This window comes from Meriones unguiculatus, chromosome 6 (assembly GCF_030254825.1).
Source record: "Meriones unguiculatus strain TT.TT164.6M chromosome 6, Bangor_MerUng_6.1, whole genome shotgun sequence".
Classification (NCBI taxonomy): domain Eukaryota; kingdom Metazoa; phylum Chordata; class Mammalia; order Rodentia; family Muridae; genus Meriones; species Meriones unguiculatus.
The window spans coordinates 48,300,166-48,326,339 of record NC_083354.1 but is presented as its reverse complement, the minus strand read 5'-3'; the positions used below and the strand labels follow the sequence as shown (position 1 = coordinate 48,326,339).

At 47.0% G+C, this 26,174-nt stretch overlaps 2 protein-coding genes and 1 non-coding gene across 6 annotated transcripts in view; 2 read left to right on the top strand and 1 right to left on the bottom strand.

Moving 5' to 3' along the window:
* Positions 1 to 161, bottom strand: part of Cep63 (centrosomal protein 63) — a 43,133-nt gene extending 42,972 nt beyond the window's left edge. The window contains exon 1 of the mRNA XM_021653240.2: positions 26 to 161. The gene's annotated coding sequence lies outside the window, so the exon portion shown is untranslated. The remainder of the gene's footprint in view (positions 1 to 25) is intronic.
* Positions 18 to 7,330, top strand: Anapc13 (anaphase promoting complex subunit 13). 4 transcript variants are annotated; one of them, XM_021653245.2, is made up of 3 exons: positions 18 to 124; positions 2,579 to 2,703; positions 7,089 to 7,330. In XM_021653245.2, exons 2-3 carry the CDS (start codon positions 2,605 to 2,607, stop codon positions 7,212 to 7,214), a joined length of 225 nt encoding a protein of 74 aa, XP_021508920.2. In that variant the 5' UTR covers positions 18 to 124; positions 2,579 to 2,604; the 3' UTR covers positions 7,215 to 7,330. The 4 variants fall into 4 exon arrangements, with proteins under 4 accessions (XP_021508920.2, XP_021508923.2, XP_021508922.2 ...); XM_021653248.2 differs by having other exon boundaries at positions 93 to 211; XM_021653247.2 differs by lacking the exon at positions 18 to 124 and adding an exon at positions 333 to 484.
* Positions 1,842 to 1,984, top strand: LOC132654955 (small nucleolar RNA SNORA48). The gene has a single exon (XR_009592556.1). It is a non-coding gene; the product is annotated as a small nucleolar RNA SNORA48 (small nucleolar RNA).
* Positions 7,331 to 26,174: the final 18,844 nt, after the last annotated feature.

Genomic DNA, 26,174 nt, shown 5'->3' with positions numbered 1-26,174 from the left:
CCACGACGTCAGAGGATTGACTCACCCACGTGCGGGGGGCGGGGGGAGGAGACGGGAGGGCGCCTCGAGTCACGTGACCCGCGGGAAGGGCGGGGCCGGGAAGAAGCCGTTGCACGCGGTGTGGGTAAGGGTTTTCCTCGCACCCGCGCCCCGGGTTTCGGAGGGTGGCCGAGCGCTCGCCCGCGGCTTCGGGCCTCCGGTGAATCCCAAGGTGCAGGTCGGGGCTCTCAACCGACCTTCAGGGCCACCTCCTTACTGCACGCCGCTACGAGGGGCCGGGAGCCCGCTCGGCGACGCTCCACCTCCCCCTTGCACTTCCGCGTATGGCGTCTGCGGCCCTCGAGCCGGAAGCGGAGTTAGCGGGAGGCTTTGCGTGTGGTGACTCGGGATGGTGGCCTTCGAGGGCCACTTTTAGTTTAGGCTTTGTGCGTTTAGCTTAGAAATACACTTACAACAACGCTGTGGTTTTGGAAATGCGTAAAACGTGCGTAAGTCTCATGGGACGTACGCGTCTAATATCTGGAAAGAGATGTCTGAACAGGTTGACAAGCTCCCCTCCTTTTGTCACATTTTTGTGCCCAGAGATCTAGGGGGCTGGTGAAGCGAATGGGCTCTTGGAACTGTACTCAGTCTGGGGTCTAAAGGAGACATCCTGAGAACTGAGAGTTTTGTATCATCTGGTATGGGGGCCGGGTGCATAGAAAGAGAATAGTGTGTGTCTAAAAAATAAAAAAGAAACCCGGAGAGGGTATGCTGTGTGAGAAAAGTTTGGCTCAGTGGCTGTGGACTGGGCCTTGCTTGTGCTTGCTTTTTGTTCACGTAAGAGGGAGAGCATCTGAGCTTCTGACTCAGGAAAATAGATACAGACCCAAAGACCTCCCATTTGTGTTTGGAAGGACAGCCAAGCATTAGTGATGAAGTACAGAGGATGTGTGAAAAGCATGTCAGGTTGTTACCATGTAGAAGAGGGGCACGTTACAAAATAATTGAGGCCAACTTGTGGAAAAATTGGAAATCATTGCATTACCACTAAAGATAGTAGTACCCTTCCGGTCAGTCACAAAGCTTACCTACCTTGTTCCATAGCAAGCATTCAAGGACAGGAAGCCCACAAATGCTGGAGGGAAGTCAGAGCGTATTAGAAAAAGGTTCAGTCTGTTTAGGCCTGGGAAAATCAGCCAAGGAAAGTATGAGATGTAGCCCAAGGCACAGCTACGAAAACAAAGGCGGGACAGGAAAGGAGGAAAACCCTTGCCGAACTCCTTAAGTGTGACTAGAACTGGCAGGAAGGACTCGTCATACATTTCTGCAAATGGGATCCTTCAGCTAGCTTTGCATTATCCACTGGCTAGGGTCCAGTTAAATCTAAGGAAAACCTGTAAGTATGGTGGGGGAGAGCCGAGTGTAGGCCATGGTGCTGGTGGAGATTTGTGCTTGCTGGTGGAGTTGAGGGTGGGTGTAGACACCAGAGGCCAACATCGGTGCCTTCCACTTTGAATCTTTCACTGGAGCTTTCCGATTCAACTAGACTACCTGCTCTGGCAAGTGTGTGCCATTGTGCTAGGCTTTTTCTGTGGGTGCTAGCAGTCTGAATTCAGGTCTTTTTGCTTGCACAGCAAACACTTCAACCACTGAGCCACCTCCCAGGCCCCTCTTGATTCATTTTTGAAAGTGAAAGCCCTTCCCCACCTCCAGACTAGATAGACAGTGCTAGCCTGCCTTTATATTGTTGGAGATAAGCACAGACCTGTATGATGAAGTTAGGCCCCACTGCCAGCGGTTGTTTCTTGCATGAGCCTACCTTCCCTCAGAAATGGAAGCGTCCCTGAGAGAGCCACTGATGTCTCCTGGCAATGGGCAGAGACACCTTGCTGGTGGTAATATTCTTCTATCAGTCAGGGGCAGAGCAGATGGCAGTCCTTTGGTCATCCTAGCTTGATGCCTGGCTTGGTGGCCAAAGCTGTTTTATGCCTAGGGCACATTAAAATATGAAGAAGAAGAAAGAGAGAGAGGGAGCCACTGGTGCTAATAGCTTCAAGACCTTGCTTTGGGTCGCCACTTTGTGGCAGGGAACACAATAGGCTGTGTTTGTGATAAGAAACAAACTTGGAAGCTGGAAACCACGAGTACTCCATAGGGACCAGTCTTTTGAATTAGGTTGTAACTGTAAACTGTCTGAGAAACATGAGGAATGATGGAGGGAGCTAGGCAAGCATCCTGAGCACTTGGACCAGGCTCTGAAGAGATTCAGCAAGATGCTCAGTGACATAAAGGCACTGGCACCAAGCCTGTCAACCTGAGTTCTGTCTCTGGGACCCACCTGGTGGATGTAGAGGACCAGTTACCCCAAGTTTTCCTTTGACTTCCACACATAAATACACAATCAAGCATCTGTCAGCTGAGGAGAGAAAAGAACTGTCGTCTTTATGTTGTCACCTGACCCATGTAAGATGGCCTCTCCTAGGGTGGTGTTGAGAACCAAAACAACAACAAAACCGTTTCAAGCTAAAAGTATGGGGAATCCAGGTACTGAATTATACTGTTCTCTCATGTTAAAAATGACCTCTTTGGCTTACAGACCAGACAAGATCAAAGCTACAGGAAATGGACAGTGAGGTACAGCGAGACGGAAGGATCTTAGATTTGATTGATGACGCTTGGCGGGAAGACAAGCTGCCGTACGAGGATGTCGCGATTCCACTGGTAGGTCGTGATTCAAGCTCAGGACAATGGGCTAGGGCCCGGAAATCCAAGCCGTGGCACCCCCTAAATCCAGAAGCCTCTGGAAAGCAGCTGTTTCATCTTTTCACAGAACTGGCTGGTGTAACCAGCTTAGTTAAGAGGTCATACCCAGGCTGGAGGCCAGATTGTTGGCACCACATTGTGGTACTGCCCCAAAGCCAGCAGTGAGCCAAATGTGAGTTCAGTGCATCGGGCACAGAGGAGCAAGGGCCTTACTTCCCTGCTGGCTTGTCAGTCTTTGGTTTTTTGTTTTGTTTTTATTTGTGTGTATGTATAGGTGTGTCAGAGTGTCTGCCACCCATGTGCAGGTGGGAGGGAAACAGAAGAGGGCATCAAATCCCCTGGAGCCTGGGTTATAGGTGGTTAGGAGTCACCAGACATAGGCGCTGGGAACCGAATTTGAGTCCTCTAGAAAAGCACTAGGTGATCTTACCACTGAGCCACCCCCCTCCCACACACCCTTAAGATTTATTTCTGTCTGGTTATGTGGGGTCTGAGGTAGGGTCAGGCAACATGTAAGTGCAGCTGCCCTCAGAAGCCAGAAGAAGGTGTTGCGTCCCTTGGAGCTGGAGTTAAAGGCAGTTGTGCGCCACCCAAAGTGAGCGCTGAAAACCAAACTGTGTCCTCTGCAAAGGCAGTAAGAGCTCTCAACCACTGAGCCAGCTCTCTGGCCCTCTGTTGGCTTTTCTGGAACACTGGCACACATCTAGGCCAGCTTCCAGGAGTGCTTAGAGGCTACCTAGCTTTTCTTTTCTGACCTTAGACATACGAGCTCTTGGTATACCGTTTTCTCTGCTGATCTCCGGGAAACACCCTTGAAAGGCGATTGTTGAGCCTTATGTAATAAGTAACCCCCACTTCTGCTTAGGTAGATAGTTTTTTGTTTGGTTTTTAACTCTAACTGATGTTACAGAGGCCTAACAAAGGACAAGGAAAACAGAGACTGGGGACTTTTCTCTGCACAGTGTGCCACGTGCTCTAGAAGAGCAGTTAACACAGTATGACTTCCAGGAGCATTGCCTGCCACTGCTGTTCTGCAAGGAAAGAAAATACTTAGCTCACCTACACTGTCATTCAAGAGGAAGAAGTGGTACTGCCTTCAGTTGATAGTCAGCTCAGTTCAAGTCATGGCTTAGTTCAAGTTCAGGACAATATAATAAGAAAAAGGAATTATAGCTGCCATTTATTACCAATTTTAAGCCCTAGACTGAAGTTAAGGCTTGCATTGTCTGTAATGTAGAGGTAGTGTTGTCTCCATCTGGCAGGAAAGGGGTAGGATCAGAGAGACACGCTTGCCCCAAGTCTAGTACCTAGTAAGTCAGACGTCATGGTTCAGTCTACAAAACTCAAAATCTGTAATCTTTCCTACATCCATACATCCACCCAACGATCACTTCTCCAAAGTCTACTGTGTGCCCTATGATTATTTGAGCATGAGATAAAGTTCCTGTTTGGGGTCAGGGATCAAGAGAAGCATCAAGTCACTAATTACAGTACCACGCAGGGGGAACGAGTAGCAAGTAGAAAGTGGTTGTAGGCCTGGCATGCTGCCTCGGAGAAGATAGAATGCTTAAGAAACAGCCAGAAGTTAAACGGTGCTAGACAGGGTTGCTGCAGCAGAGAAGAGAGTAACAGGCCCAGGGTTTTGAGACATGTTGGAAGATGGTGAAGCTTTGGGCAGCAATTACATTTATAGTAATTGCTTGGGGGAGCCTCTAGCTATGCAGATGATGGAAGAGTCATGTAGACTATTAGGTGTCTCTGGTTCTGGTAGTGGGAGCTCGGGGAGACTCTAGCTGTAAGAGTCATTTAGATTACCAGCCGCCTCTGGTCCTGGCTGAAGGAGCCTGCTATGGCCTGGCCCAACAAATAAGACAGATCACCAGTCAATTAATCACTTCCAGTGCTCAGCTTTCTGGATAAAAGATCATGTTTTCCACCCTTCCCATTGGAAAGACAATCCTGTGTGCTTAACATTCCCGGTCTCCCTGGAGATCTGCAGGTATAAGGAGGCAGAAAGTTCGGCAGAGTTGTTGAGCTGTTTGTGCCCTGCTTAGGCCTCCCTCTCTGGGGATCTAGGGATGAAAGGTCTGCAGAGCAAAGCTGCCACGCTCAGCTTTGTCTTTCAGAAGGTGGGTTTGCAGTACTGATGGAGACAGCCTGATAGGAGAAAGGGGCGGGGCACCCCAAATAGGCTACTGCAGTGCGGCAACCTAGACAAGGAAGAAAAGTCAGAACAGACCAAGAAAAGTGTGGTGACTTGCTAAACTCTGCACACCAAGATTTAAAGACCCTTTATGTGGCAGGGAATGAGGAAGAGGGATATTCCTCTGCTGACTTTCTGGTGGCAGCCTGGTCCTGTTGCTGGTCCAGTGTTGTGATTCTCAAGGAATGTGTGTATCAGTTAACTTTTGCTGCATAACTAATTGTCCTGGGAGTTCTGTTCCACACCAGTTCAACCAGCTAATGCTGGGCTTGCTGGTGCCAAGCTGTCAGCTAGCAGACTAGCTGGAGCTGAGGGGTGCAGGGGGTTCAGGTGTCTGGCAGTTCACAGGATGTTTCCAGGAGGTAGGATGACTAGGACTTGGCAAACATCACCCAGCAGCCTCTCCTGGGACCTCGGCCTCAGCTTCAACAGCAGTATCAGAAGGAAGCCCAGAGCTTTAGAGCTCAGGGCCAGGACTGCCCTCCAGCTGCATTCTGCTGTCGAGAGCAAGTCAATGGCCGATCCAAATGCACAGTCAGGGATAGACTCTGCCGCTTGGCAGGAGTCGCTGCAAAGAACTGCAGCTGATGGGGAAGTATGTCTCCCATGAATGTTGAGCCTATGGCAGTTTGTGTCAGGCGGGCATGTTCTGTGCAGTTTTACACAGTGGTGTTCGTCCTAAGAATTAATCATCACCAAGCAAAGGATACATCTTCTGGGAAGCCTAGCGCACCCTTAGAGGAAATGAAATTAAAGCAGTGTCCTACCTCTGAATTAAGCACTTGTTAACCAAGGGCCCGTTTATTCTCCGTGACCTGCAGATAGTTGTTAAGGTCAGCTTGCTAAACTGACGAAAGAATGACAGTTCTCTGGATCTGTACATGGAATGTTGACTCTCCTTTTACATTTGTAAAGTAAATGCATGTGATGCAAACACATTTGGGTTTTCTTGGGCTTATCTGTGTGCCCTGACACACATGAAGAACTCAGGTCATCAGCCTTAGCACCGAGTGCCTTTTCCTGCTGAACCATTTAACTAGGCCCAATTCAAATATGTTATGCATATTGTAGCTAAATACCATTTACTATATGGTGAACACAATTGTAAAAATACCTCCATGTAGTATAAATAAAGTGGGAAATCCTAACTGCATTTGAAGCAGAGGTCTGTTAACACAAAGTGTAACATGGTACCAGTGGACTCTGGAGCAGAGCAGTTACAAATTCACATATGTCAGGGAAAGATACCAGATTGTGTCCATTGTGGCCTCATGGCTTATCACTGTAAGAAAATGGCTATTGGAGTGTGAGCTGGTCTTTACTGTGTTTTCCCACCAGGGGGCGATCTCCCCTGTGGGAAGATTGTCCATGTCCCTCAGCCAGCCCACATTGTCACATAGGCATTTTGAGTGCAGCATTTTTTATTCCTTAATACACCAGCAAATCTGATTTGCCTTTAAAGCACTTTCAAAAGAGCTCAGCATTGGCTCTAGTCAGCTACTCATAATACTAGTGAGGGCCAAGCATGGATCCAAATGTGCTCTATCTTTACCATAGTCTGAGAAATGAGAAAAGCTAAATTTTTCTCCCATTTGTAATAGTGGAAACAAAGGCCCCAAGGGTTTGCATTACCTCACCTGAATAAGTCTAGGGCTCTAGTCTCTGCCCTTCAGCCTTCTGCCCCACTGCCATTTTATAAGAAAATCAGAGTCACAGTGCCCAGCATCCCATGCTGAAAGGGGAAGCAAGACACACTGAACAGAACCTTTGGTATTTTCCACACATCTGTTTACTTAGACCCTTTAGAATATGCATATCAGCTATGCTAGATGTTCTTAGGACCTCACAGGCTTTAATTCCTAATTCCCTGTGTTTTCAGAAGTAACCTCAAGAACAGGTCCACACCTGAAATTCCAGCTCCTGGGAGAAAGGCAGGATAGAGTTCGGGGTGATGGGCTAATAATGGTGTGGCTTGGTGGTAGAGTGTTAGTGTAGCATGCATAGGGCCCAGGCTCAATCCCCAGCAGGGCAGAAACAGTGTTCACGATGACATAGGGAGCTTGGGCTCAGACCCATCTCAAACACACATAGAAAGGAAATTGATTTCCTGACGATTGTTGCGGGTGTTCTTCCCTTCCAGAGCGAGCTTCCCGAGCCTGAGCAAGACAATGGTGGCACCACGGAGTCTGTGAAAGAACAGGAGATGAAGTGGACGGACCTGGCCTTACAGTGCCTCCATGAGAACGTCCCGCCCACTGGAAACTGATGCTGGCCTCCTTTCCCATGGACGGAGTTTACAAAAAAAAATATGTAGATAAAACATGTTTCCTCTCTGTCTCCGAATTCAGATCTTTAGTAATAAATCAACACTCAAAAACATAACCCACTTGGTTTTTTAGCAACAAAGAGCGGCGTGAAAACATTCTGAATGAGAGACTGAGGCTTCTGAGGAATGCAGACTATGCGGACTGCCATTCACTCACTCGTGTTTGAACACAGTTGATTAAACATTTGCCCTGAGCCCCAGCTTTGCTTCTGTAAAGTTTAGTGCTTCCCAACCACTTACATGTGTCCTCTGGCACAGGTAGTTGAAAATAGCAGGAGAGAGGAAACCAGACATGAAGAGAACCACAGACTTGTAGCCCCACGCCTGAGAAGCATTCTGAGTGGGGCTAGCTGGTAGGTGCCCCAAGCAGATACCCCAGTCACCAATGACGGCATTCCTAGGATTCCCAGGCTATTTTCAGACCTTACAGAAATGTACAGATTTAAAAGTTATCTCTAAGGAATTAGGGGATGGCCTAGTCATAAGTTTGATCCCTAGAACTCACATAGAAATTGGGCATGGTGGTGTGTGCTCATAATCTGAGTTAGCTTTTTTACCTCTGCCCCCTGTCTGCGGCTGTTGCCTTCGTGCCACCGTTGAGGGTCTCTGTGTGAATGGAGTACTTCTTTTACTCAGAATGATAATGGCATCCCATAGCTCGGAGCCCCTTCAAATATAAAACACTGGAGCCAGTAGTCAGTGCTCTATCTAAGAATTTGTTGAGGCTGGATAGATGGCTCAAGTGGTTATGAGCACTTGCTGCTCTTGCAGAGGACTTGAGTTCGGTTCCTGGCATCCACATACTAGCTCACACCTGTAATTCCAGTTCTAGAGGTTCCCTTGTCCTCTTCTGGCCTCTGCATACATTAGGTGCATATTCACAATGTAAGACACTCATAAAATTATTCTTTTTAAAGAATCCATGGTTGGGCAATGGTTGTGCATGCCTTTAGTCCTGGCATGTGGGAGGCAGGTGCAGATGGAGTGAGGCAGAGCAGGGAGAGCTGGGCAGGAAATGCTTTCAGCTCAGAGCCTCAGCCTAATCCTGCGAGGACCTTGGACTATATGGCATCACGCTCTCACTCTGGGGATAGATATACTGCTGTGAATTGTCAATTATTGGCTCTCCCAGCCATCCCCCGGAGACAGGATAAACACAGCCCCCAAAGGACAAGAGCTGGATAGCTTTGGCAGCAAGCATACAGAGGCACTCCGTGGCTAGAGAATGGATGAAAACACAGGGAAAGGCCTATTGCTGAGGAACAGCACAGTAGACCTCAATAGATTCCATTTGCTTTAAAGAAAATGTGACCTTTCTTGCACCTGTCCTGAGTTTCTATACCAACACCTGACATAGGAGGCAAGTGGTCAGTGGATATGAAGGGAGGTGAATACTGACTACAGAGCAGAGACACCAGAAAGCCTCAAAGTGGAATTGGTATCATAAGCAAAGGGCCTGGGTGGACAAAAGGCTTCTCAACATTTCCTGGGTCTTTGAAAGGTTTAATCAGAGCTGGGGGACTGCTTGATCATTTTGGTTTGGTTTTTTAATTGTTTGTTTATTTAAATATAAGTCACCCTCCGTGGATGGATTTCAGTAAGACAGGAAGTACAAAAACAATTTAAAAGGGCTTTACTCTGAAAAAGATGATGGTGACCTGCACTAGCAAGGTGAAGGTGTAGTATAGGAGTTTGGGATAGCTCTTTCAGGTAGACTTGTCCAGGCTTGCCTACTGCACAGATTTCCTGCGGTGAGAACCCTGGATTGGGGCTGAATGGTTCTAAAGAGACCCACATGCAGTTCTGGGTCTTTATAACCCAGGACTGCATTCTCTGAGCCAGACATAGGCCTGCAGATACAACCTCCCCGAGAGACAGCCTGACTCCAGGAGCTGCCCCTCATCCCAGGCCCAACTTAGACACACCCCTTCATGGTATCATAACAGTGACAGCTGGGATTGCTGGAACGCTTCCATGGCTCAGGATGTCCAGCCCTGCCTTCTCTCTTTAGCTGGATGTCACTGTCCTTTGAACAGGAGATGGCAGCTTAAAATTTAATGCCACTCCAAGTTAGAGTTAGCTTGTTGCAGGTTAAAAGACTTATGTAGGTCTCTCAAATACTAAGTGCCTTCCAAACCAGACTGTCACATCTCAAAACATATCCTTTCCAAAGGCCACATCAGTGCCCTGGAAAATCCCAACACAATTCTCAGAATTTCATGTTTTTCTTATTTCTAGAATGGAGACAGAACTGAGAGAATTGTTATTAGGAGATCTTAGATACATGAAACATTAGCTATTCCTGTCTTAATTATCAAAATAATATAATTGCACCAAGAAAGAAAGAAGGAAGGAAGGAAGGAAGGAAGGAAGGAAGGAAGGAAGGAAGGAAGGAAGGAAGGAAGGAAGGAAGGAAGGAAGGAAGGAAGGAAGGAAGGAAGAGAAAAAAGAAAAGAAAAGAAAAACTATGTTCGCAACAGTTTCCAGAGTCAATGTCCCTTTCTACCCAGCAGGGGCCGCTCAACTCCTTTTAAAATTTTGTGTCTGGTTCCTAGTGCCTTCCTGTACCAAAGTCCTTCAGTGAACCGGGTAGAAAACAGCAAGGCCTAAGGGGCAGGCCTAGAAGGGCAGCTGGCTAGAACCTAGATGATGGACCCTAGCCTCTGCCCCTGAGCCAGCCAGCGCTGGCTCCATGAATGTACACTCTCAGAACCATGTCGGGTCAATGCTTGACCCCTCTTACCTTCAATCCCTCAATAACCTGTTAAAAGGGCCCATGCTTTCATCTTGCAATGGATTCCAAAGATTATGTAGCTAGCTGATCCACAGTGGCCATCAGTCAGGATTCCACGTTGGATAGAGAGAAACTCTAAAGCACCAGTAAACCAGGCAGATCACAGAGCAGAGAGCTGGGGGCAAACATCTTTGCTGCTGAATGGGGCTTCTGGCTCTTCTCCATGTCTCCCAAGGATGTTGCTGATTGAACTCTTGACCAGTTTCTTGGGAAGGCTTGTGAGGGGCAGGTACAGAGATTCTGTAAGCCCAGTAAGACCAGTGTCTGGACAAGTAGGAGCACTTGAGGCAAGGTTCTCAACCCACTCCAGGGCATGTCCTTACTGCAGTTTGCCCTGGCTCATAGCCAATGACTATGCAACCTTCCCCAGCCCTGTCTCAGAGGAGACCCTTTGACCTAAACAAGGTATGAAAAGCATGATGACAGCTGGGATCAGTGTCCAACTCCCTTGTCCATTACTGGTAGCACAAAGACTTTTTACCTATGCTCTCCTTTGGGTTGCTTACTCAGTTGGTTGAAAATATACAGGAACCATTTTTGTAGTTCCAAATTGGCCAGATCATGGCAATCTGCTTTGTTTTCAGCTAAGATTGTTCTGAAAGTTGGTTGTACACACGCAGGAAAATATGCATGCCCGCACACACACGACACGGATTTGCTGGGGGCAGGAGAAGGGGACAAAGGGTGGAGAATTCAGAAATACCAAATGACTGGAGAGGAAGTGAGGGAGGATGATGTAAAAGCCCATCCCTGTTACCCATGTCTTCCCTGGTGACTCAGACCCCTTTATGGAGATGCCACCACCCAAGGGCAAAAAAATATATATATTTGTTCCACCCAGGCTCTGGTCTCCCTCTGTTGGCAGTTCTGTCCCCATCTCCCGCCCCGTCTGCCTTCTCAGTGGTGCCCTTCCCTCACCATCCTTCTCACAGAATGCTGCTCACCCTGTGTGGGACCCATGCTGGGACTGGAGGACTTTCTGCCAGAGAGAGAGGCAGCTGTACCCCTGCCTCTTTGCCAGTGAGTTTGCCCTAACACTTGCCCTTGACTGAGACCCCTTATTGTCCGTCCTATTTTCTTTCAAGACTCCTCTTCCACGGGTCTTGCATTCCCCAGCCTCTCTCCTCTCAGTCTCAGTTCTCACAGCTGTGGCGATGTTAGGAGATGCACCTGCCCCCCTACTCATCCTGCTATCACCCAGGCTGCCTCACAGCTGGGAAGGTGAGGGGCTCAGGAGTCTCAGAAATACAAGCACCCAGGCATCTGAGCCCTGGTCTGGCTTCAGGGGACTCATGGCAGAAGTGGAGAGGGCTGGTCCCTCTTTTCCCATAGACTTTTTCACCCTGTATCTTTCTCTCAATCAGTCAGCCCATCTCCCCGTGTTCTGTTTTTCCTGTCGCTTGCTTCTTTTATTACTTTACTCTTACCCAAGCATTTATCTTCGTATCTAGAAGCATTTATACGGCTCTCCCTCTCTGCTTTCATATCGCAAAGTCTCTGAAATAGACTTCACAGCTCATTTGTTTCACATAGTAGTTGTTTATCTAACATTATGTGTGCAGAAAATGTTTGTACAGTAACTAAGGGCGCAGACCTTGAAACAGAAGGACTTGGGTTCAAAATCCAAAGCGAAGCAACACTTCAGCTGCGCATCCCCTCGTGGGTTTTTACCTTTCTGAGTCCAGGTCTCCTTGCAAGTGAGGCTGACAGTACTCCGTCAAGTGCTTCTCAGAAGGTTAAGTGAGAAAGTGCAAGTGATGTGCTGAGGCAGATTGGGGCCCATGGCGAACACCTGTAAACCCGAGAACCCCTTGTTATCATTATCAGTAGCGTGCAATTGGCACTTCAAGGGCTTCCTGTAGTAAGCTCTAGAGTGAAAAAAAAAAAATTGTTCATGCCCTTCCCAGATGGCTCAGAGGTTAAGAGCACTGTCTGCTCTTCCAGAAGTTCTGAGTTCAATTCTCAGCCACCACATGGTGGCTCGCAACCATCTATAATGGAATCTGATGCTCTCTTCTATCATGCAGGCACACATGCAAATAGAGTGCTCATATGTATAAAAAGTAAAGTAAAATAAAAGAGCAATGACTCAGAAGGCAGAAAACCCCCGGCTTGAATTTTCTTTTAAGGGGACTGTGCTAAACCAACATCAGAACACTGAGCTCTGTCCCCAACCAGACTGTGGGTTAAATTTTGGTTGACCCCTTGCTGACCCTGGGACCAGGAGGAGTCTGTCTGCCAACTTCTTTGAGCCTTCGGGGGTCAAAGAGGAAAGATGCATTCAAAACTACTCTGTAGCTTAAAGAATGATAAACACTTAAATTAAGCATCCAGATTTCATTTCCTGCATAAATTCATAGATACTTCTCAAATTCATGTTTTAACAGCTCTTGGTGTGTGAGCTAATTTGATGATGTTTGTGTGGGCATAGCTGACTGAATTTACCTAAACATGTCTTATACAGTCTGGAAGGAAAAACAACAAACTAGTGACAAGGGTCATGTCTAAGGATAAGATTTGACAGGATGAGGAAGGAAATTCCACAGCTAGCCTTCTGAAAAAGTGGTAGCTCTTCGGGTAATTTTTTTTTTCAAGCTGAGCTTTTGCATATGGCTTGATATATTCTGATGTTTTTAAAAACTAGACATAGACTGTCTATAAAGGCATTATGAGGGCAGATACAGGTGCCTGCCACTAAGCCTGATGGTGTGAGTTCAAGGCCCAGAACCCACTGTGGAAAGGGAAGAATTGACCCCTGAAAGTTGTCCTCCGACTGTAACCCTCAAGAGCATGTACACCTATACACGTCATCATATCATTGTCATTTTTAAAGTAAAAACTAAAAAGAAGTTATGAAATGTAGTTGTATCCTTTAGAAACTCTGAGATAGAGGTACCTTCATAAGCTGCAAAACCTAAGACCTAGAAACTAGACAACTGGATAGATGTAAAATGCTTACATGATAAGATATAAAAAGTTAAATAGATGGTTACTGCATATATAGTAGCTAACATTACTTTCCAGGTAACACATTAAAAACATCAATAAATCAAGTATAAAAAGACATAACCCCGGTAGAAAAGTAGGCAAGGGGTGTAAGTGAGCGATTCATCGGAAAAAAGATGTAGAGCACAAAAGTATGATTATGTCACGGGTTTCTGACTGGCTCAGCCCACGCCCACCACCTTACAGCTTACCTTCCGAACCTGCTGGAAGTGGCCTGCAAAGCCTTCCACTTCCAGCCTCCTTCATGCTGAGCTTTTGCATATGGCTTGATATATTCCGATGTGGTGTCCCTCAAGGGCTACTAGCTCCACTGGCAAACAGGGTCTAGAAGAGTGTGAGTGTGTGTGTGTGTGTGTGTGTGTGTGTGTGTGTGTTTCTCTGTGTCTCTATTTGGTCTCCATATCCACGGGCATCCCAGAAAGGATGTAGGCATCCATTATGTAGCTCAGAGGGCATGGTCCTGGAGATAGGTATGGATGAGGCTTCCTGGTTTCCAGGCTGCCAAGTCTGTGGTTCCGTCTCCGGTTCCCAAGTCCCCAGCTTCCAGCTTATGGCAGAAGAAGGAGCTGTACCTGTGGGTTAGTCTATAGCTGAGATTCAGTCATGGAATCTCAGCCTGGAACCATCCATTCTGCCTGCTTTAACGTAATTTTTTAATAATTTATTTCTTACTTATATGCATTGGTGTTGTGCTTGCTTCACACATGGATGCCTGTGTGAAGGTGTCGGATCTTGGAATTACAGACAGTTGTGAGCAGTCATGTAAATACTGGGAATTGAACCCAGGTCCTCTGGAAGAACATTCAATGCTCTCAACCGCTGGCTGAGTCATCCCTCCAGCCCTGATTTGACATAATTTTAATCAACTGATTTTCAATAGTAAATCTCTTTTCCCATGCACTAACTGGAGTGGCTTTTCTCATCTGAAGCTGAGCTAAGGCACATTACTAACAATGAAAGAAATGCAGGTTATCAACAATGCTGCTATTTCTCCTTCGTCAGATGTCAACACTTTAAAAGACTAGCAAATAGCCCCCAGTGGGCTGTCTGTGCTGGAGGCTGTGTCTTGGAGCCGCCATTTTCTAACAGTTTGGTAGTTGTGCACCCAGAAGTAACGAGTTCATCTCTTCGGGGACTGTACCCGGAGGCTGCTATCAAACAGAAACAGGGCACCTGTCCTTAAGGAAGCACTTCCCAGGGTTATCGATTGCATCACTGTGAGGGATGGAAAAGTGATAATAAAGGGAAAGCTGGAACCTCCATCAAGAGGAGATAGGCTAAAGAATTGGTTTATAATCGTTCCTGGGGGTTCTTTGCGGCAGTCAGAGAACAAGACAGAGAGCTACCTGCCGGACTGAGGAGAGCGCCCCTCGCAAGTGAGAATAAATCACTAAACAGCGTGCGAAGTGTGACCTCATTCATGACTGGAAACATGCATTTTTGTCTGAACACACGTGTGCTTGCGTAAACATGAAGAAAGATGAGAGAGGGCCCAATCGAAGCTGCCTGGGAGATGGTGACGGTGGCCGAAGAGCCCGTGCATGGCTTTCATATATATTCTCTCTGGAGTCTAAACCCTCCTGTTTGACTGTTTTATGAGATGATACTCATAGAGCACATAAGCAAGATTCAAAGTTTCCAAAGTCTGAGAAAAGATTTGTGCGGATGCTTCCTAGAGGAAGCTGGGAGGAAAAAAAAGGCGGCGGGATAGAACATCGCACTTCCTGAATCTAGGCAGAAAGGCACGAGTGTTTGCTGAGCTAGTCTTACAACTTGAATTCTTTTCATAACGTAAAATAAGAGCACATTAAATGAAAATCCTTGGGCACACACCACTTTCCTTCATAAGCAGATTTTTCCAGATGTAGAGGCAGAGCTTGTGGCTTGCTCAGCTGTAATTATGGCCAAAAGTTATTGGTATTCCTCCTTCCCTCCCCTCCCCTGCCCCGTCCCCCTCAGCTGCCTAGAGTAGCCATGTCCTCACCCCTGTGGCCAGCGTCTTGCAGAGGCCACAGTGTACAATACCTGGGTGGACAGTCTCTCTGCAGGCTAGGCCCTGCTGGAGAGCAGATGCCAAGCTGGCCTTCTCCTCCCCTCTTTCTGACCCTTTAGTTCAACACACATCCCCCAGGTATATCTGGACTCTGGCTGGTGAGAGTGTCCAGAATGCATGACTAAGGGAAGCATGTGTCCTCCTAACACTAACAGCCCCAAGAAGAGCCAGGTGGCACTGTTAGGATGACGGGGGGGGGGGGGGGGAGGGGGCCTTCATGACCAACCAGAGGGCTCTGAAAAAGACCCTATTCATTGGACTTTGCTCCTTAACCTGGTGTTTATTTTTGAGATAGCAGTTTGAGAAGAATGAGGGGGGAAAAGGAGTTGCAAAAGAGGGGGATGGGAGGGACCGGAATTTTAATGAGAACCATCTGGAGTGTTTTCCAAGAGTGTCATGTTTGGGACAAGAAAGTAATTCCTCAGCTCAAATAAAGAGAGGAGGAATGGAGGAGATTGTGATATGGTGTTTATCCTCAGAATGATGCCAAACAGAGCCACTTTTAGACCAGGCAAGTCACCCTTGAGTGCGGCCGGGGTTGGGGGCTCCGGGAGGGGAGCAGCAGCGTCTCTCGGTTCTGACGTTCTGACGTTCTGCAGGGAGAAGGAATGCTCTCTCTCTGCCAGGGAGACTTTGAGGGATGGGTTGTGGTGGGCCCAGAGCCAGTCCCTGGAATCTTGGTAACTATGGAAACGGGCTGAGGATGACAACAAACACGGGATGGAATTTCAGACTTTGCAGCCAGGCCAGGGAGGAATGGGAAAGTTCGGGAAAGTTTCCCTCACTTCTTTTTCTTTTCTCTTTTCCTTTCCTTTCCTCTTTCTTAACTTGGGGGAGAAGAGAGGCACAAGCACCTAGGTCTGCGGCCCCACCCCTTTGCCCCAGCGCCCTAACAGAGGGAAAAGAAGCAAAAGCTTCTTGAAGTCTCAACTTTTCGCTTTATTCTTTCCGTTAGTTTTGTCCCCGTTGCATCTAATCAGGCATTCTATAGTCACTAAGGCCACTCCTAGAGGGGGGGGTTCGTCCACTGTCTAACAGGTGGCAAGCCATCATCAGGACAGCCACCCTCCTTGGGGACTTGAGTAGAGCTTCTCAGTTCATCCTCACCATAGCCCTGCAGCCCAGATGGTAGAATCCCAGCCTTACAGATGGGGTAAAGAAAACTCAGAGCCAAGAGCACCGGGAAATCAGGGCCAGCTGCCTAGAGGCCCAATCCCAGCATGCCGTCATCCTGACAATCTTTATTCTGAGGAAAAAGACAATAATATGGCAGCCAAATTTTAATGAAAGTGAATGAAGCGCCTTCAGTGATGAGTGCGCCAATGGCAGTGTCTAAATGGCTTCGGAAGCCGCATATGCTCCCGCCTCAAGGAGATGGGGAAGAACGTATGTGATGGAAGGGGGAAAAGTGTAGAGCAGTTAAAGAAAAGAGCATAAATTCTGGGATCTTCTCTCAGGTCTAACTTGGGAGCAGAACAGCCAACATCTGTTGAGATGTGATAACAAATTGACCCTTGTCTTCCAAACGGAGAAAACAAGGCTCCAGTAAAACTTTCAACTTGGAGATCTGGCCACTGATTTGGGGTCGTTCTCTAGCATGAGCTTCGAGTCTAGAAACAAGCCCAGAGATCCATGCCTTGCAGTGTGAGTGGGTCAGGTGAAGCCAGACGAATCTTCAGGTCAAAATGGGGAGTGGTGGCTACTGCATGGAGTAGGGGGTTGAGTCTGGAGTCAAAAGAAGAAACAGTACCTGGTGGACAGGTATTCCTCAAGACTGTCATCAGTGGGGTATAAAATCCATCCTAGTTCACCATCAGGAGCTAGGAAGAAGCCCCTGTCCTGCAAGGATTGAGACACTCAACAGGTAAGGATTTAATGAAGATCACTCCAAGTCAGCAAAGTCACAAAACCTTACCACAGTTTCAAGAAACCATCTTGCAGTTTAGAAGGGAAAAAAAAAAAAAGCTCCTGAATGAGCCAGCAGGAAGTAAGAATTTCTGGAAATGGGAGAGTGGTTTTTTGCTTCTTGTTGTTGTTTTTTTTTTTTCCTCCCCAATGGAAAAAAAAAAAAGTCTTGAAGGAAAAAGGAAGTCCTGACCCACATAAAGATAGCATTTCAGTAAAACTAATTTGAGAGCAAGAGGGCCTGTGAGGGGCTCAGCAAAGCTGTGCTGGCCAGGCCCCCAGGGCTCTGTGTGGAGCCGATGTCACACACGAAAGGCAACCCTTTACGAAAATGCAACCAGCCTGCCGGAGATTGTCCACGGCCCTGTTAAAGTTTAAGTGTGAAAAAATTTAGAGATTGCCTTAGTGCTTGGCAATCCTGGAATGCTTGTGATTTATCCTGAAATAATCGATTTTCTCTAAAGCTCTGCTTTGTAAAAACTGTATCCCAAAACCCCCCCAGGAGGGGGTATCACGATAATCTTAACTGTTTGTGTGTTTTCATGTGTGGGGGAGGGGCTTGTGGGGAGGAGGGGTGTAGGACTGATGTCAACCCCGGGCATTTCTTTCAGGGGCTGTCTACCTTGTTTTTTGAGACACGGTGTCTCACTGGACTTGAGGCTCGCTTGAGTAGTCTGGAGTGGTTGACCAAAATGCCCTGGGGATCCTCCTTTGTCTACATCCCCTGGGATGGTATTAAGATTGCCTGGCTTGTGTGTAGAGTATATGTGCATGTATACCAGTACATATGGCCACGCCTGGGCACGGAGGCCAGAGAAGTCAGGCAACTCCACCTTCCGTCCTCCTCTCTCTACCCCTAACAGTGCAGCCATGCCTGGGTTTTCCTGTGAATGCCGGAGATCAAGGCCAGGTCTTCATGCTCTCATGACAAGCTCTCTACAACCCAGCTACCTTCCACGCTCTCAGCCGACAGGGCTCTAAATTTACATTGCGTTATGTATTCCTGTGTATGGATGTATGTGGACACTCCATCAGAGGGCCACGTGAGGAGAGTCGGTTTTCTCCTTCCACCACGTACATCCCAGGACTGAACTCAGGTTATCAGGCTGAGAGGCAAGCGTCTTTACCTGCCAAGCTATCTCGCCAGCTCAGCAAATATTTTGAACACTATGCCAAACCCTAGCCAAGGTGCTATTAAGTTATCAGATTACTGCTTCTGGAGCTGAACACTGTACCTGAGTTTTGAATATTAAAATACAGAATGTGCTGTGGATCCACGACTCTCCCACTGAGTGCTGAGTTTTCTACCTTCGGATAGCACAAGAACTTCACGGGCTTCAGGAGGCCACTGTTCCATCCTAATGAGAATCTTCTGTCTGTGATTCATGGACTGAACTCCTATAAATGGTTTTATGTACATGATCCAAATATGTGGATCTGCAAGAAGTCTAGGAGTACTTGGGTGAGTGTGTATCTGCTCGTGAGAAAGTATGTGTGGGAGGGAAGTATGTGTGGAGCAGAAACTGCTTTCATTCTAAAAAGCCGGGAGGGTAAGCAAAAAAAACGACTGATAGACATCATCAAAGAAGTGAGAACACAGGGCGCAAATTGGGGAGAAAGCCATGTGTTTTCAAATGGCTGTTCCTTTCATCCTTTACAGCATCGGCTCTCAGCCTTCCTAACACAGAGACCCTTCAATACAGTTCCTCACATTGTGGTAACCCCCAACCATAAAACTACTTTCGCTGCCACTTCATAATTTCACCAGTTATGGATCTGAATGTAATTATCTGTGTTTTCCAGTGCTCCTGGGTGACTCCTCTGAAAGGGTTCATTTGCTCCCCAGAGGGGTCGTGACCCACACTGAGAACCACTGCTTTAAGGTGATGTTCCCTGATGAGAAACTGTGAGCTGATGACAACCTGTATAGAGAGAGAGGTCGCCCCTGCTCGTGGGCTCCACACCTGTCCATCACACTCATTTCACGCTCGCCTGCCTGAGAGGAAAAGAACTGTGGAGGTCTCCTCAGCCCAGGGTACCCACACGATGACTGTCACGAGAAACGAACATGTTCTCCAGGTCAAGGTGACTGGTTCATTGCATGAGCAAAAGCAGACATGCTGCAAAGTCAGGGTCATGCTCCAGACTCCTCCATCTCACTGTCATCCCCGTGGCTCTCCTCCAGCTTTCATGAGTGAAGCTAGTAAGAATCACTTCTGTTTCCACCCAGATGCCTACTCCAGGCTGGAGTTTCTACCATTGCCTCTGATGAAAGTTCTGAAGCTGAGCTCCACTTTGCACTGGGCTGTCAATGACAGATGATTAAAAAAGAGACCAGTGTCCAGGAAATGGGGCGATGGAATGCCTTCCTACCTTTTGCTTTGGTTGGTGACTCGAATACTACATGGAAGTGTTATGTCTACCCAGCTTCAGGGTTGGTTAATTCAGCACCTAAGTGACATCTAAGAGGTCCTTGTTTGTCTTTAAGGTTTTCTGATTTTGCTTGTGTGTTTTTGTTGATTTTTTGAGACAGGGTTTTTCTGCGTAGCTCTTGCTGTCCTGAAACTTGCTCTGTAAGACCAGGCTGGCCTCAAAATCAGAGACCCGACTGCCTGTGCCTCCCCAAGAGCTGGGAATGAAGGCATGCACCACCACCACCCAGCAGGTTTTTGTGTCCTGTACTCTGTTTGCTCCAGTCATGATGACAGAGTGCTGTTCACAGCTCTGAGCAATCTGTGCTCACCACAGAGCAGAAAGGGGCCTATCTCTTCTCTGTAGTTTACCTACAAGCAGATGGCCAAATCTGGGCCATGGAGAACTTAGCCTTGTGGACTTCAGGCATTCATCTTCTGACTGTGTTGTGACACAGTATCTAGAAGAGCTCAAGTGTTTGAGAAAAAGCCAAGCCAAGAGATAGGACACATCTGCACACAAACGTCAACCTGAGCCCACAAAAGCTTCTGGAGTTCTCCCATGACCCAAAAGCTTCCTCCTTAACTTGGATGCCTATTGCTTATAGCTCTGAGGACCTACTCATATGTTTTACTTGTCGAAATAAAAATCTGTTGACCCATGTGGAGATTGGATAAAAGCTTTTTGGAGTTGGTTCTTTCCTTCCTCCACGTGGGTTCCAGGGCTCTGACTCAAGGCAGCAGCCTTGGCAGCAAACATCTCTTCCTACTGAGCCTTCTCACTAGCCCCAGTGACTCATCCTCTTTAGAACTATTGAGGTTATGCTCAAATAAAAAAGATGGGAAATGGTCACAAGCTCAGAATACTGGATAGCTACATGTGAACAGATATTCTGGGCTGTTCCTGGGGCAGAAAATGAATCCTAGGGAGAGGAATAGTGAAATTCAAATAAAGAGTCCAGATTACAGTCCCGCGTCTATGTTAATTTCTTCCTTTTGACAAACACGCCAAGCTTTCTATAAGATGTAAAAGCTGGACTGACTTCATTGGGAAAGTGCTTTCTGTGATAGTGCAAGCTTCTGCGTTTGATCTGTAGAACCTACATACAAAAGTTGGGTGTGGTAGCACATGCTTGGAATCTCAGATCTGGGGAGGCAGAGAAATGAAGATCCTTGGTGCTCACTGGCTGGCCGTGCTAGCCAGATCAGAGCACCCGGACAGTGAGAGACCCTGTCTCCAAAAGAACACAGCCAAAACAGCCAAACAAACTGAGGTGGATGGCTCCTGAGACATGATACGCTGATCTCCACACACACATGCACAAGTACCCCCACACACACGCGACACGCGTACACATGTTCGAGCTCTTTCGTGTGAGTGCATGCACACACACACACAATGATATTAAAGATATAAAGGAAGCTGAGCAGAAGCTAACATTAGGGAAAACTGTCTGTTTTTGTAACTTTTCTGTGAATCTAAAATTACTCCAATTTTTTAAAAAATGTAATGCTTTACTAGTCATTCATGATTTTATCTCTAGTAAGCAATGGAACAATCAGACTTCTCCAACTCACAGTTAACAACACTAAGTCCCAAAGAGGTTAAGGAACCTGCTCATGGCACCTGACAATTCGTCTCAGAGCTGGACCTGGGACCAAGTCTTGTCACCTGGTTGGATGATTCATGTGGCCCAGGGATGCCAGGCCTTTCTCACAGGACTCTGTTCCCATGGAAACAGAGCTTTTATAAACACACTCAATTCCCTTATGGTGTTCACCACATTAGCTCTGGATTATTACATTTCAAAGTCCATTTTTCACATTGATAAATTACACAATCATAGCCGTCCAAGAATGAGCTGTAGCCTCATGCAAATGGAATTTGTACTAGAAATTTACACTGCCATATGGCCAGTGGATTACCATTTACCGTAAATAGAAGCCACCACACTCTCTGGTGCTTGCCAGTCACATCCCTCTGAATTAAATGCTTTCTGAAAGGCAATAGGTGAACATTGTTGATGCAGAATAAGCCAGAGCCACCGTATTTCATAAGGACATTTTTAAGGGGTTGCGCCTCAGAGCACGTAGGTGGGAGTGACAGTGACATCCTCTGGAAAAAAGCTATATTAGATGATTCAAGAAGTGGCTTTAGCGATGACAGACGCTGATGTCAAAGACTCATTTGTAAAGTGTGGGTAACATGTGTCCCATAAAATGTGAAGGAGAGAAATGAGATCCACACCAGCACTCAAGGGCCATCTCTGTTTTCAAGAACCCTGCTGCAATTGCTTAGAGTTTCATCACCCAGTGTCAAGATGAGACCATGTTCCCAAATGAATGAGAAGAGAGAGTCCCTGATCTGCTTCCTTTCCCAAAATTCATCCACTCCTTCTTTCCCTCAGTGTCCCCTCCTGCCAAGCTCTGTCATCCATGCCCCGGTACCCTGTGCCAGGAGCAGTGTCATCATCCCCAAGTGTTAGATCCCTCCTTTCCTTTCCCCACCCAATAATTACCCCTCTCCCATCCTGTGAGTGCCAGGCCCTTGGGCAGAGTCCAGGCATTCTGGAATGCTGTTCGCAGAATGTCAGAACCCAGGGGAATCCCTGAGAAACGCAGGCAGAGATGGCTAATGAGCACTCTTCCCAGTAATTGCCCTGACTATTGGAATTATCTGATCAGGGCTACAACACTTCTCTGCCTCAGCACAGGGATGACTCAGGACACACCTCTCAATCAAGGGGAAAGCCACCACAGGTTCTGATGTTTGCCACACCATCCTTCACGAGCTAATGGTTATGTGACAGAAGATTAAAAAAAATGATCTTGGGAGACCAGAGTGATGCGGCCCAAATTATTAAAAGTAATTTAGAAAGAATGTAGACAGGTCCCCACAGTTAAGTTACAAAGGTACACTGAAGGGGCTTAGAGGGCAGTGTGTGACAGCAGCAGGAGCTGAGACCCAGCCAGGCCTCGGGAGCCATGGGTCCTGTCCCAGCCAGCTCTCCAACCGGCTGGCTGTACTCCAACTAGTGAGTGGATTCTCTGGACCTTAGTTTCTTCATCTGAAAATGATCATTCGCGTACTCTTCCAGATTCAAAAATTTCTCTGCCAAAAAACAGGAGAGCTGAATAAATTATGGGGATCCTCATGATAGAATATTATGCAGCTGCTCTGAGTCCCATTTCCCAAGAATGCTTGATAATGTGAGAAAGTGCTTGCTACACAGTGTGAGCTAAAATGAAAAATAGGAGAAGAGAACTAAGCGTGGCCTACGGCTCTGATGATACAAGAGGAAGCACAGGCCTGGAAGCTTGAGAGAGGCCAAACACATTAGTACAAAAAGTACTAACAGTGTTTACTATGATAGTTGGTATTCGTTTTTATTACTTAAGTTAAAATTATATTTATTATTACAAAAGAAGCCAATGCTTAGTTTTAAAGTTCCAACAATATACAAGTATAAACAGTAGAAATTAGAGCTTCCGGGTTTAATCTCCCAGCATGGATGAGAAGGAGAAAGAGAGGAGGAAAGGAAAAATAGGAGGGGAGAGAAGAGAGGAAAAAAGTGGGGAGAAGAGGAGGAGGCAGATGAAAGTAATAGAGTGAGACCCACTTGGAATGATTTAAGAGGTACGGAAGAGAGAGGAGGGAAGAGGAAGAGAGAATCAATACATAGAGATACCTTCTGACTTAGAGTTACTGCATTTCTTTATTAAATATATGTTCGCAAAGATTATGAACTTCAAACATAAATTTTAAAAACATACAAGCTGTGACTAAATCAAGTCAGCTTGGGAGAAGAAAAGAAGCTGCTGTGCCAGATGCAGGACTTGAAGCCACAGACAGGGAGCTGGGGGTAGAGAGCCTAAGATCTGCCAGGCTTGGCCGTTCAGTGGTCACCTACAAAGAAGCCACTTGGGGACCTCAGCATAGCACAGGGACGAAATGTCCCAAAGACAATGCTCCCAACTCAGACTCAACCACCTGTTCCTTGGCAGAAGAAGAAACCTCAGGACATCCCGCTACCCACAGAGACATACCTGTAAGGGTTCTAACCACGTCAAGCAACGGCTTCGCAGGCCAGGGGGTTGGGTGAGCCAGTGTGCAAAGCTGAAGCGTCACATGTCTGGGAGGAGACCTCCCTGCTTCAGAAGTTGAAAAGTCTACCCCAGGGCCAGCGATCCTCAGTGGTAAAGAGCACTTTGCACACAAATCTACCTGACCTGCTGAGTTTGATCCCAGGAATGGACAAAAGTCCAGACACAACGCCTCACATCTTTAATCCCAGCACTTCTGTGGGAGAGGGGTGCCGGGGAAACTCCAGGAAGCTGGTGGGCTGGGTAAGCTTGAGTTCAAAAATTGGCAGAAACAATGAGACCCTGCCTCAAGCAGGTAAAAGGACCAAAGTAACTCCTGAAAACTGTTCTGTCTGTCACACATATACCCAGAAGCACACACATAACAGTAATTAGTTTCGTTTTTAAAATCCACGCCAATTCTAGTAAACTAGAAAGGAAACCAAATTGACAAAGAGATTCAAATTAACCCCTCTGTGGATGACTAGAGATGTAAAATTCCTGATCTGGTTGAAGAACTCACAGCTCACGTCTATAATCTTGGCCGGTCTGTTTACCTGTCTGTCTGTCTGTCTGCCTGTCTGTCTAAGACAGGGTCTCTTCTCAGAGGCCCTGGCTGGCCTCCCACTCACAGGGATCCACCTGCCTCAGCTTCTGGAGTGTTGGGATTAAAAGTGTGCGTCCCGCTCAGTCTTGGCCATTGTGAGTGATTGAAATTCTAGGAAGAGTACTTAAAATCACACAGTAAAGTGAAAGTAAAATTAAGAATAGGTACAGATAAGTTCAGGCACCAATACTTTCTCAAATTTTGAAATTTTATTTTCTTTGTATTACTGCTTGCCTGCGTGTGTGTGTGTGTGTGTGTGTGTGTGTGTGTGTGTGTGTGTGCGCACACCATGGGCATGCAGTACCTGTGGAGACCAGAAGAGGGTGCTGGTTCCCCTGGAACCAGAGTTTAAGATACTTGTGAGCAGCCATGTGGATGTTGGGAATTGAACACAGATCCTCTGGAAGAGCTGCCAGTGCTCTTAACCACTGAGCCATCATCCAGCTCCAACCACCACTTTCTTGAGCGGCTTTAATACAAGTTTAACAATCGGCCTTAACAGATACCATGCTGTTTGGGGTGGTTTTGTTTTGTGAAGTACTGAAAGAATGTAAGGCAATTCGACAGGATAGACTGTAACTATAGGATGTCATAAGTGGCAGAAAACAAAATAATTTTCAATCAGGGGGAAGTGATTGGGATTTCAGTGAGTAAGTTTCAGTTAACAATGGTGTAACTATGAAACGAGTATGCGGGTAAATAAGGAGCGTTCTCAGCTAGCAGAACATGAGTCTTTGGTAAGTTCAGAATGCTAGAGAGTTAAAGCATTAAACGGAGAACAAGAATAGCAGTTACCCCTTCATCCTCCAAAAGCCCTCGGACTTTACGTAAAGGGCTTGCTTACACGCCGCCTGGAACAGCAGCTATGCTTGTGGAGTCCTCTGGTAACAGAGCCTGTGACACCGAGATGGAGAGGAAGACGGCAGAAAACTAACCAGGAAAACCCCGCCTCTGTCAGAGGCACCCGCCACAGAGGCCCAGTCTCTGGTATGACCCCCCTCTGCAGTGAGAGCAACACAGTGAGTAGTGGCTGCTCCGGAAACATTCCTCTACCCCAAGCACTGTGCACTGTTTCCACCAAAGATGCCACACACATTGACGTTTGAACACTTCTTGGTTCATCCAAACAGGGTGGAACCCGGAAGAAGGAGAAGATGAGTCAGGACCGGAAGTTTGAGGTCGCTAGTTGGGACACTAAATGGAGAGATTTGACCTTCATTGTACCCCCATGCTTTTAAAGTGTGGCAAATTGGTTGCTTTCATATCTGTGGTCGAATTAGAATGCTGTTGTTTAGCCCCAAAGCTTTTATTCATTTATTTTTTTCCTTTCCAGGTGGCTGGTACATTTCCATTCTGGGCAACTAAACTCCATGCTCAGTGCACCTGTCCCTGATCCAGCTGTCCCCTCCCTGTTCCATCCCCAGGAATACGAACAGGTTGGCCACAGTCAGAGCAACACAGCAAAACTCTGATGGAGTCTGAGCCTTGGGGCTAGATTAAACTCTACATAAAGGGAGACTGAGCCAAATGTAGGGAAAAGTCAGCCTGTGGACCAGGCCTGCAGCATTCCCTGGATTTTCTTTTTCTATTATTGATTTATTATTTATTACAATTTATTCACTTTGTATCCAGCTGTAGCTTTCTCCCTTATCTCCTCCCAGCCCTGCCTTTCCTCCCTCTTCTCCCCCTATGCCTCTCTCCTAGTCCACTGATGGGGGAGGTCCTCCTCCCCTAATATCTGACCCTGGCCAATTAGTTCTCACCAGGACTGGCTGCATCCTCTTCCTCTGTGGCCTGGCAAGGCTGCCCTGCACCACCCCCTCAGGAGCAAAGTGCAAGGAATCTTATGGAAGAAGGAGGAGACAGAAAGACCTGGAGGGGACAGGAGCTCCACAAGGAAACCAACAGATACCCTGACTTTTCAATTACATGAGCCAAAAATTCCCTTTTGCGGCTCAGACCAATTTGATTGGACCTTAAGCTGAGTTTTGGGGGAGGAGGAAGGAGAGCTTTTAAGAATCTGGAAACTTCGCTGGGAGAA